At 47.6% G+C, this 13,023-nt stretch overlaps 1 protein-coding gene across 1 annotated transcript in view; it reads right to left on the bottom strand.

Annotated features, from left to right (window-relative positions):
* DAB2IP (DAB2 interacting protein) overlaps window positions 1–13,023 on the bottom strand; it is a 127,554-nt gene that overhangs the window by 102,130 nt on the left and 12,401 nt on the right. The window contains 1 exon segment of the mRNA XM_003353636.5: window positions 571–674. Within this exon segment, the coding sequence (XP_003353684.5) occupies window positions 571–674 (104 nt within the window).

Genomic DNA, 13,023 nt, shown 5'->3' with positions numbered 1-13,023 from the left:
TGCGAAGGGTCACTGGGTTCCGTTTCCGTAAAGTCCTCTAGGTTCAAAATCAAGGAGTATGCGCTTGGGGACTACTTTAATCAATAGCTAAGACAGATTGCGTTGTATCGATTCTAAGACATCAATTGTAAGATAATGGCATTATTTTATGCCACCAAGAAAGAAAAAACATGGCAATTAAATTGTGACGCACCACAGACTGCAATATGAGAGGCAATAAAACGTGGGGACCGAAAGGGTGCATCTTAGGGCAGCGAGGTGTGTGCGCGCATGCGTGAGGGCACCTTGCTCTGACTCTAGCACCTCTTTCTCCAGGTCAGCTGGGCTCTCGGCCTCTGTGGCCTGCAGGGCTGTCTGTCCTCCGTCTGCCCCCTCCCTCATAGGACGGGACCCCCGTGTGGCCCCCAGGGGTGGGGCTGAGCCACAGAGAGGGGAGCAGCTGAGCGATCGGATACCTAGAACAAGGGAGGCTGGATGGTCTCCCGGTCCGTGAGGCTCCAGGAAGGGGGGCCGCGGGGTCACAGAGCAGCACCCCGGGCCAGGTGGCGATGGTGACGCAGAGATAGTTACCGTGACCCGGAAGGGCGTGGCGGCTGAGGGCTCCATGCTGGGGCTCTTCTCCGACAGGCTGCCAGGCAGGCTGCGCCGGGAGCCCGGCCTTTCTTGGGGCGACTCTGTTAACAAAGAGAGAGAGAGAGAGAGGTGAGCATGGACAATCGAGGCCACCCAGTCAGGGCCTCCTGTCATTCCCATCAGGCTAGGACAATACACAACTGGTGGCCATAAAGTGGAAAACAGATTAGCAGTTCCCCCCAAAGTTAAAGACAGAATGACCACGTGACACAGCAATTCCACCCCTATACCCCCAGAGAACTGAAAACTGGAACACAGACAAATATCTGTATGCAAATATCCATAGCGGCATATTTCATAATAGCCAAAAAGGTACCCAGTGTCCATCAAGAGACAAAAGGATAAACAACAGTCTGGTAGCTCCCTACAATGGAAGGTTAATTCCATCATTAAAAGAATGAAAGTTCTGGGAGTTCCCTTCATGGCTCAGGGGTTAATGAACCCGATTAGCATCCATGAGGATACAGGTTTGATCCCTGGCCTTGCTCACTGGGTTAAGGATCTGGTGTTGCTATGAGGTGTGGTGTAGGCTGCAGACATGGCTGGGATTCTGAGGTGCTGTAGGTCGGTGGCTATAGCCCTGTTTGGACCTCTAGCCTGGGAACCTCCGTATGACCAGGTGCGGCCCTAAAAAAAAAAAAAAAAATGAAATGAATGAAAGTTCTGATACAGACTGCAACCTGAATGAACCTTGAAAACACGCTGAGTGACATAAACCAGACACAAAAGGACAAATACAGTACAATTCCACTCATGTAAAATACCTAATGGTAGAGAGTTTCCGTTTGGAATGATGGGAAAGATTTAGAAATGGATAGTGGTGATGGTTGCACAACCCTGTAATGTGCTTAATACCACTGAGTTGTCCCCTTAGAAATGATCAAAATGGCAAATCTCATGTGTATATTTCACATATATTTATCGCAATTTTTTTTAAAAAATCTCCCCAAACCAGAATTCAAGCCATAGGTACTGTGATGTGTGATAATGAGCTCCCTGCTATTAGAAGTTTACAAGCAGTCCCTTCAAATATGAGACTCCCTGACCTCTGGCTTCCAGTTTGGACCTTCTCCTCCTAAGGCTTTAAACTTGAGAGGAGTGCAGGGGCCAGGCAGGGAACAGAGTCAAGGGTAGGTAGTGGCCAGCTGCTCAGCTCCAGCTGGTTATTTTGGCAGAGCAATGGGGGGCCTTGAGTTCCCTTTGTGGCTCAGTGGGTTGAGGATCCAGCACTGTCACTGCTATGGTTCGGTCACTGCTGCGGCACAGGTTCAATCCCTAGCCCAGGAACTTCTGTATGTGCAGCCAAAAAAATGGGGGGTGGGGGCATGTGTGGGCAGTGCAGCCAAAGCTTCTTATGGTTCAGGAGAACCTGGAAATCTGTGTGGGGGGGTGTTAATATGAAATATTCAGATTTTCAAATGGTGACAGCTCATTCAAAACTTTTAGCCATAGCCTGAGCACATACCCATTTAAACAGCCAGGTCAGTCCACCTGACCACTCTTTGCTGGTTCCCCCACACCAGGCTTGGCATTGGCCACCTCTTTTCACTGCTCCATCTGTGGCCCCCAGAGGCCTCCCTTCCTGCTCCCCCCAGCCTGACCCACCCAGCATGCCCTAGAGGAAACCCTACCCCCAGCTCTCAGCCCCCTTATGGCTCCTATAGCAACAGCCAAGCCGGGGGAGCCTATCAGCATTCTCACTTTGCACATACTGTGTATGTCTGTGTGTGTGTGTGTGTGTGTGTGTGTGTGTGTGTCCTCTGTTTGACGGTGGAACTCCTAATGCCCACGCCAAAGCTGGCTGCATCTCCGCATCCCAGCGCCCTGCATGGAGCCTGGTGGGCGGGGGCTGCTGAGGAAAGACCTGTTGACTCACAAGAAGAAACAGGATGGGGTGGAGATTTCCCTGGTTCACTCGAACACAACAGGTGCAGTCAGAGGCACATGCCCAGCAAACACACACCACACACACACACACACTCATTCATAGCCACGTAGACACTTCAACGGGTACCTGGTCAGGTCCATCCCCGGTACACGTGCACGTGTGGACATCTGCACACACACACAGGACAGGTGAGGCAGGCAGGCTTTCCCAGAAGGCAGAAGATGCTGCCAGGGCAGTGCTGCACTTTCTGGCCCATTCTCTCCATGCAGCCCGATTGGACAGGGATCCTCAGATGCATAGAAGGACAGAGCTGAGCCCCTTACCCCACTAGGGCAGGCCAGTGCTGAGCTCTGGCAGGCGGGCAAGCAGGCAGACCCACTCTGGGACTGGGGAAGTGAGCCACCCACAGGGACGGGTTCAGGCCCGGCTGCCCATCAGGCAGAAGAGCTTCTAGAAGGGCTTCCCCTTCAGCCCAGTGACTGCCATTTCTCAGGGCCTCTCTGATTCCCTTGTGGTGCTTTCTATCCAGAATCTTTCTCACTCCTTTGCCATGGTCTCTGCTTGTCACACTCCAGGGAAGGCCCACTCTTTCTGGAGGTTTCCCCAGGAAATCTCTTTCTGCACCAGCTTCCCCTACCCCCACCCCCCGCTGCCTTCATCTCTGCCTCCATCCCCAGCACCTCCCATCTCACTGTCACACCCACCTTGGGGTCCACCATAAGCAACCACTGTGTCCCAGCCATGTCTGAGGCACTGCCCTCAGCCTCCAGAAGCCTCTCTCCCTGATACACACACACCTGGCCACAGCGTCACTGTCCCTTCCTGGGCAGGAGACACTCGGAAGCCCCAGCAGGACACAAGGAGCCCGGTGAGGCTGCCTCTCCTCTAAGATCAAGACTGACGTCCTGAAAACCTGTGCAGAACACCACTCTTGTTGGCTGGGTCTGAGCCTGGAGTCTCTTACGGTTGCTTGGTCCAACCACCCATTTTTCAGATGAGGAAGCTAAGACCAGAGGACAGAACTTGTCCACTAGCCCCTAACCTGACAGATACACAGCAAGGACCCTCTTGAGTGCTCCCAAAGTAGACGTTAACTCCAATTCTGACACCCTGGGGAGATTTCTAAGCACTTTGGGTTTGAAATGGTCAAATTAAAATCGATTTTTGCTCAAATTAAACAAACAAACAAAGCCCAGACTGCACCCCATCTACACAGAAAGGTAGAAACCCAGCGAGGAGGCTGTGGGGCAGGACCAGGTAGGTGTCCCTGCTCCCTCCTGTGCTCCAAAGGAAGGCAAACCTTGGTACCTTTCTGGTCAGCTTCCACGTGGCCTCAGTTCATTCTTCATCCTTCTCCACCCCGCCTCCTGCCCCAGGGGCCCGATCCATGTAGATCATACCAGCTGAGCTTCTGGGCCCTCCAGCTTTCACGGGGTTTGGCCAATGGGAACCCCTGGCAGGAGGTCAGGGGAGGGAGAAGAGTGGCCTGGGCTGGCTGCCTCCCTTCACCGAAGGCCCCGATACCATCAGGGTGACCCGTCTCCTGGGCTCCTGCCTCCCAGTAACCATGCTGTCCTGCCTTCCTTTGGGCCTTGGTGGGCCAGCCCAGCTGTCACTAGCTCTGGGGTCCTGGGCTCCTCTTCCCCACACCCACCCACAACTCAAGTCATCCTACTGAAAGTGCCATCTGCTTCCCGCTGGACTCCTGCTGACCCACCAGGCCTCACTCACAGAGCTGTCAGGACCTCTTTTACATGCAGATGGGGAAACCAGGCCCTGAGGGAAGCTGTGACCATCCGGGGGTCACACTGGTGCTGAACCGCCAGGGCAGAGTCCCAGGCCCCTCTCTCTCCTGACCTGACACCCAAACAGCTCCCCCCAACAAGGAGCCAGGAGCTGACATAAGCTCCAAACACAATAATAATAATAATAATAATGATAATGATAATAATAATAGCCACCACAAGGATTGCTGGGGTACGGATCACTGTTTCTCTACCTTTTATTTTATGTTATGGCCATACCTGTGGCACATGGAAATTCTCAGGTCAGAGACTGAATCCAAGCCACAGCTGTGACCTATGCCACAGCTGAGGCAATGCTGGGCTGGGCAATGCCACACCGGGGATTGCACTCACGCCACCCCAGCAACTTGACCTGCTGCAGTCAGATTCTTAACCCACTGCACCACAGTGGGAACTCCTCTCTACCTTTTATTCATTATCATCCCCTCTAAGGAGTCTTTTTAGTTTCCTAGTTCACACACACACACACACACACACACACCCCAAAATTCTAATACTATAGGTATACAATAAGTACCTTTTAGGTACTATATGTATATTAGGCTTTATACCGAAAAGGTGAGGTTTCTTTCACCTCCCCTTCCAAAAATCAATTTTTTGTCAACTTGGGGGCAATAGTGCCCACACCGAGACCCTTTCAAATATAATCCCCACATAACAATTTGGACAGCTATGGTGAGCTCCACTTTCCAGGTGAATAAACTGAGGTTCTGAGAAGCAAAAGTGACTTTTTCTAAAGAAGCAAGAATATATGTTGAAAGTCTGAATTCTTGAATTTCCCTACAGAGTGTCCGTGAGGATGCAGCTTTGATCCCTGGGCTCATTCAGGGGGTTAAGGATCCGACGTTGCTGCAGACTGCAGCATAGGTCACAGATGTGGCTCAGATCTGGTGTGGCTATGGCTGTGGTGTAGGCCAGCAGCCACAGCTCCAATTCATCCCGAGCCTGGGAACTTCCATATGCCACAAGTGTGGCTGGAAAAAGAAAAAAAAAAAAAGACTATATTCTGAAAATCCCTTAAACTGACCACCACCCCAGCCCCCACCTGCCAAGCCCACACTTAGGAGCTTAGAGAAAGCTGAGGGTGCCTGGAGCGTGGGATACGGAGAGGAGGGCCAGGCTGGAACTAGGAGGCTGGATTTAACCTTGACTCTGCTGTGTGACTCCAGGCCAGTCCTTTTCCATCCCTGAGCTCATGACTCACCATCAATCCAGTGATTCTGGGAATAAGAGCAGTGACCATCTCTCTTCCCAACCACAAGAAAAGAAAAGAAAAGGAAAGAGAAAGGAATGGAAGGGAAGGGAAGAGAAAAAAAGAAAAGGAAAAGAGGGAAAAAAAAGATAAGAAAAGAAAGGAGAAAAGAAAAGAAAAAACCCACTCTTTATTTTACACAGGCAAAGAAGGCGGAAAGCTGACCTGAGTTCTAAATCAGCTTCTAAAAACACAGCTGCCTCTGGCCTTTGATTTAGCAGCAAGCCTCTTCTGATCTGAGGAAGGAGACCCTCGGTGCTTTGGCTCATGCCCCCCAAACACGAAGCAACACACAGCTGGTACGAGCGGGACCCCAGAGAAGTTGAATGAGTTTGCTAACATCTTGCAGAATGAAGGTGGAGCCCCCCCCCGGCCCCGTCACCCCCCCGCCGCCGCCGCCAGGGACAGACCCCAGGAAGGGAGAACAGGCTGCCTTCCTGGTCTCCCCCAGACCTTGGAGCACTGGTTCAGGAGTCTTCCCTCAGCTCAGACTCACTGGGTAACCTCCACATGACCTCTAGGGCTTCCCGTCTACAAAATCAGGTCACAAAACCAGCTGATCCAGCATCCTTCTCTCCTCTAGGAGGTCAAAAGAGTCTGTTACAGCAGGCAGACCAGGCTGCCTTCCCATTCTTGGAAGCCACAGTCAGAGAAATGCATTTTAACCTTCATGTGTTCGCAAAAAAAATAAAATAAAATAAAATTGGTTTCATTCAAATGCTGCTGGCTTGGTTGCCATGGATACCTCCTAATCATGAAGGATGACTGTTGTTCCCATGGAAACACGGAGGCCTGAGGAACATCCTGTAATTTCAGACAAGACACCAAATTTCAGTTGTCGGGTTGCACTGCCCAGATCTTAATGCTGAAAAACAGGTAGAGGCAGCAACCTCTAATACTGGCAGTGGGAGAAAGGAATTCAGCACCGTAGATAGAGGACATGAGAGATGGGGTGGGGGGGTGTATGTGTGTGCTGGACCTCAACAGTGATCAGAAACATGCACATTAAAACTACTGGATACCATTTTGCACCTTTTGGGTAGGCAAAAAGTGAAAAAACACAAATGACTCCAAATGTTGACAGGAACGTAGGGAACGCTTTCATCCCTGCTGGTGGCGGAGAAGGAACTTGAGAACAATTAGAAAATAAAGAGCCAGTTGAAACTAACACACACACATATACTCTAGGACCAGAAATTTCCCTCCTACATGTCCAGTCTAGAAAATTGCTTCAGCTCTCATGTGGATACCTGCAGAGAAATGTCTAGTGCAGCGCTGTCTGTAGTAGCAGATGTGGGAAGCAACCTAAGTGTCCACCAGTGGGGGAATGGGTGATTGCTGCTCCTTGGGGCAGTCATTCTGTGGAATAGGATTCCAGGAGACAAGGTCCCCACAGAACACAGTGACACTACCAAGGACCCAGCTCTATAAGATCAGCATGAATCAAATTCAGGAACATGAGGTTGAGTGAAAAAAGTAAGATGCCAAAGGAAACAGAGTGCAATCCATTTATCCCCCCCCTCCTTTTTTTAACGAGAATGTTCATTAACAGCTTCATTTGTTATAGCCCCAAACTGGAAATAACTAAAACGTCCTTCAATAGGGGAATAGTTAAACCATGCTACATCCATAGCGTATGGGGCAGAATAATGTTCTCTCCAAAGAAGTCTACCCTAATTCCCAGAACCTGGGTATATGTTACTTGATATGGCGAAAGGAACACTACAAATGTGATTAAGGCTAAAGACCTTGAGACGGGAGTGTATGCTGGATTATCCAGACGGGGATCAGCTTAAATGTGGAAGAGGAAGGCAGAAGGATGGGTTTGAGGGATTCGATGGTGAAAGAAGAGGCAGGAGAGATTTTAAGCATGAGAAGAACAATGGAAGAAGGGGGTCACGAGCCAAGAAATGTGGGTGACTTCATGTAGAAACTGGGAACATCCCTCAGCTGACAGCCAGCAAGAAAGTAGGGATCTCAGTCTAACAGCCAGAGGGAACTGAATTCTGCCAACAAGGAGTAGGCAATGAAATGGATTTTTCTCTAGAGCCTTCAGAAAGCAACCCAGCCTACTCATTTCTTGATTTTAGTGCCACAAGACCCCTGCTAGACTTCTGTCCTACAGAACTGTAAGACAACAAGTTTGTGTTGTTTAAGTTGCTATGTTTTAACTTATTACAGCAGCAAAAGGAAATGAAAACACATGTTGTAGAATACTACTCAGCAAGGAAAAGGGAACTCACTATTGAAATATACAACTTGCACAGATCTCCAGAGCATGATGCTTGGTGGAAAAGCTGGTGTCAAAAGGTCACAAGGTGCATGTGCCCACTTGTACGGCCTTCTCAAAGTGGTAAAGTTATGGAGATGGAAAATAGATTAACGGTTGCCAGGGATTAGGAATGGTGGGAGGCAGGTAGGTGGGTGTAACTATAAAAGGGCAGCACGAGAGAGATCTTTGTGGTGATGGAATAGTCTTATATCTTGATTGCAGTGGTGGTTACACAGATCTACACATCTGCTAAAACAGCACAGAATTAAACACACACACCATACCAACATGCAGAAAAGATGAGAGAGGAAAGATGAAAGCAGACACTGACATCCAGAAACTGACATGCATCCACAGCTTTTCCATGTTATTGAGACAAACAATCTTACAGGTACCAACCTCAGACAAGACTACGATAAAGTGAGGCCAAAACAAGGCCACTTCATCATCTTGTCTAAACAACCGACAAAAGCCAAGTCACTATGCCACCCACTGTGACCCAAGTCACAGTGCCACCTATGCCACCCAAACATCCCCCCACTTTGGCTACAATGAGTGTCTGCTGCTTCTTTACGAATGACCGCTTTATCCTCATGCAGCCTCCTCTCCCTGGAGGTAAGATTCGAGATATGCCATCATAGAACCGCTCCCACTTTCCGAGAGCAGCCAATTAAGAGTGAACCCCACGTCCTTAGACTTCCCACAAGTCACCTGAGCAAAGCCCAAATCCTAGAGAAGGTTCTTTCCGCCACACTCTCACTGAGATGTCCTGTGGTTCTCTGAAGTGCATCTTCTCCAACAATAAATAATAAACCCAATTTGTTCAGCTGGAGGTATGTTCCTGGTGGGTCTTTGGCTGGAGGGCATTGATGCCGGAGGATCTTGTATCAGAGTTACAAGAGCTGTCACTATCAGAGGAAACTCCATGAAGAACACATGGAAACCTCCCTGTACTGTTGTTGCAACTGTCTAGACACCTATAAAACTTTCTAAATAAAAAGTTAATAAGGACCTTATTAGAACTACATGGAATTGTATCTGTGTGGACAACTGGGGTTGTCCAGCCCAAGAAACTAACTGCAGAAATGTATTCGTATCCAGTGTCACCCAAGCAGAGAGAGTGGCCAAGCAATCTACAGGCAAGAGACACAGAAATATCAACACGACTGCAAAGGCTACAAGGACTCTCTAGGCTCAAATACATTTGCCTTCTATGTGATTAAATTAATATGATGTTTTACTTTCTGTGTGTGTGTGTGTGTGTGTGTGTGTGTGTGTGTGTGTGTGTGTGTGTGTACTTCCTCACATAGAAAAACAGCATAGGAGTTCCATCGTGGTTCAGCAGTTAACGAGGACGTGGGTTCAATCCCTGGTCTCACTCAGTGGTTAAGGATCTGGTGTTGCCGTGAGCTGTAGTATAGGTCATAGATGCAGCTCAGATCCTGCATTGCTGTGGCTCTGGTGTAGGCCGGTGGCTACAGCTCCAAATGGACACCTAGCCTGGGAACCTCCATATGGCACAGGTGCGGCCCTGAAAGACAAAAAGACCAAAAAAAAAAAAAAAGAAAGAAAGAAAAATAGCATAAATAGTACTCAAAAACTTATTATCAGAGGTTCTCTTTGGAGAATGGGATGGGCTACAGGTGGGAACTATGCCATATACTGAATGAAGACTAATTCAGCCTTCCAAAAACCTAAGAGTAAAATTAAAATAGAAATAGGTGCTCTAATGAGTCAGTACCACTTGTACTCTCTAAATACAGCTGAAGAGAAAAAAGGAAAAGAAGCATGAGAAAAGACAAAAATAAGCAAACAAATGACATCAAAAGCAAAAGCAGCCTGGAGTTCCCACGGTGGCACAGTGGGTTAAGAATCCAACCACAGCGGCTCAGGGAGCTGGAGAGGTGCAGGTTCCAACCCCAGACTGGCAGAGTGGGTTAAAGGATCCAGCATTGCTGCAACTGTGGCGTCGGTCAAAGCTGTGGCTTGGATTCAATCCCTGGCCCAGGAACTTCCATGTGCCATGGGTTCAGCCATAAAGAAAAAAAATTAAAAAGCAACAGCCACTCAAATGACCAGTTAGAGAAAGTGGATCAGGAACATCCACAAAGTAGATTTAGAAACAAACTTGTGGGTAAGGAAATCCAGCTCCCCAAGCCTGGAACTGCCAATGGACTAGTGTCCCAGCCCCCTGCTGCAGGAGTGGCCAGATGAACTGCACCAGGAGCCAAGGTCAAGTCACTCTGGTCATGGAACCTTCAGGTTGTTAGAACTTTTCAGACATGGCCGTCCAGCTGATGCCCTGGGTATCTGAGAATCTGTGTGTGTGTGTGTGTGTGAATGAAGCACACCTGTACTGTTCTTATCTGATCTTCGCAGTTGGCCAAATGAAGAGTTTGCCGGAATATTGCACTGATCAATTGGCAGGTCTCAGAAGCTGTGAATACACCACCTTCAATGGCGAAAGGGGCTTGGAAGATGTGATTAAGGATCTGAGATGAGGGGTGACCTTGGGTTCCCTGGGAGGGCCCAAAGCGATCACTAGAGTCCTTATAAAATCGGAGGGTCAGCAAAGACAAGGCAGGCAATGTGGTGATGAACACAGAGGTGCAAGTGAGATCGAACCATGGGTCAAGGATGGCAGGCAGCTTCTAGAAACTGGAAACAGCAACAAAACTGATTTCCTCCCCAGAGCCTCCAGGAAGAAGGTGTGCAGTCCTGACAACTCCTTGGTTTTAGCCCAGGAAAACTGTTCTCAGACTTCTGACCTCCAGAACTGTGAGATATGAAGTCTAGGAGTTCCCACTGTGGCTCATTGGGTTAAGAACTTGACGTGTCCGTGAGGATGTCGGTTTGATCCCTGGCCTCGATGAGTGGATTAAGGATCTGTAGGTCACAGATGCAGCTTGGATCTGGTGTTGCTGTGGCTGTGGTATAGCCAGCAGCTGCAGTGCCAATTCAACCCCTAGCCTGGCAACTTCCATATACTGCATGTGCAGCTGTAGAAAGGAAAAAACAAAAGTCTGTGTGTTCCCAGACACTAAATTTGTGGTGGTTTGTTCCAGTAGTAATAGGAAGGCAATACATCCACGGATCAAGGTTCAAATTATTCTAGTAAAAACGAAGGGACAGTGACATTAGACCACTGGCTGATCCAGGGCTGTGGACTCACAAGGTCTCTCACCTCTCCTTTTCCAAACCTACAGCTGCCCTACAAGGAGAAAAGCTTCCTTTTAGAAATATAATTTTCATCATCATATATCTATAAACATCTTTCTCTCTCCACAAAGCACCTGCTATCAATTGACATATGTGAAAGGGTTTGAAAGCCACCAAAGATAACAGTACCTTTCTTGGTTATTTTATAATGCAGTTTAGAGATGTTTTCACATATCTGTATAAAGAATATCTTATCTTTTTTTTTTTTTTTTCTTTTTAAGGCTGCACTTATGGCACATGGAGGTTCCCAGGCTAGGGGTCAAATCAGAGCTGTAAGTGGGATCCAAACCGCGCCTGCGACCTACACCACAGCTCACAGCAACACCAGATCCTTAACCCACTGAGCAAGGCCAGGGATCGAACCTGTATCTTCATGGTTCCTAGTCGGATCCGTCTCTGCTGAGCCACGATGGGAACTCCTCTTGTCTTTCAATAGTCACTTCTCATCCTGTGTATTTATCCTTAGTATAGACACTAATTACATTAATAAGACTTCTTTAGCGTATAAGCTCTAACAATAGCACTCCAGAGAAAACCATGATTATCAAAACCTAATATTCAGGTGTAGAATTAAATTCATCCCATTTTTCATGTCATTCAGGAAACAAACTATTTATTTTTTCCCCCAAAATTCCACCTCAGGACGTTGTGTTCTGCATTTTGATTAAAAACTATATTATTAAATGAGAACAACAATGGCTATATAACAGGCTTACAGTTTTCCAACAAATTAAAATGGACATAAAGTTTTAGGGTGTACATATTGATTTTTTTTTACATGTAAGTTTCAAATTCTCTTTACCTTTCTGTATTTGACAACTTGGAATTCAAATTTTAAATTATGTCTAACCTGCACAGCACAGGGAATTATATTCAATATCCTGTAATAAACCACAATAAAGGGAGTTCCCTTGTGGTGCAGTGGGTTAAACATCTGGCATTGTCACTGCAGTGGCCTGGGCCAATGAAGTGGTACAGGTTCAATCCCTGGCCTGGGAACTTCCATATACCCACAGGCACAGCCCCAAAACACACACACAAAAACAAAACCCATAAAGAATATGAAAAAGAATATATACATATTATATGTGTATTTATAACTGAATGACTTTGCTGTGCACCAGAAACTGACACAACATTGTAAATCAACAATATTTCAATAAATAAATAAATTCTCTCAAAGTTTCTAATTTAATGATTTAATACTAAAGCAAACTGAATTTCAGCTCTTTGTGTAAATTTTTTTTTTTTTTTTTTTTTTTGCCTTTTTGCCTTTTTGCCATTTCTTGGGCGGCTCCCTCAGCATATGGAGGTTCCCAGGCTAGGGGTCGAATCGGAGCTGTAGCTGCCAGCCTATGCCAGAGCCACAGCAACGCGGGATCCGAGCCACGTCTGCGACCTACACCACAGCTCACGGCAACGCGGGATCCTTAACCCACTGAGCAAGGACAGGGATCGAACCCTCAACCTCACGGTTCCTAGTTGGATTCGTTAACCACTGCACCACGACAGGATCTCCCTCTTTGTGTAAATTTTTTTGTTTATAGTTGTACCTGCAGCATATGGAAGTTCTCAGGCTAAAGGGTCGAATCAGCTGCAGCCGCTGGCTTACGCCACAGTCACAGCACCACTAAATCCAAGCTGCCTCTGTGACCTATGCAGCAGCTGCGGCAACGCCAAATCCTAAACCCACTGAGCGAGGTTCAGGAATCGAACCCATGTGCTCACAGACGACATGTTGGTTCTTAACACACTGGGCTACAATGGGAACTCCTCCTTGTGTAATTTTTAGCTTAAGGAGCAACCTATAGATTGTACAACAGATCCCACAAGGGACATGAAGTTATAATTTGGAAAAACAAAAGAGCAGATCATTTTATGTTCTACAAAAACATCGTGACTGCCTTAGGAACTTGAGGGGAAAAAAAATCGATGCGAACATGAAATTCACACC

This window comes from Sus scrofa, chromosome 1 (genome assembly GCF_000003025.6).
Source record: "Sus scrofa isolate TJ Tabasco breed Duroc chromosome 1, Sscrofa11.1, whole genome shotgun sequence".
Classification (NCBI taxonomy): Eukaryota; Metazoa; Chordata; class Mammalia; order Artiodactyla; family Suidae; genus Sus; species Sus scrofa.
The sequence above is the reverse complement of the archived record's forward strand: the minus strand, read 5'-3'. Positions and strand labels throughout refer to the sequence as shown.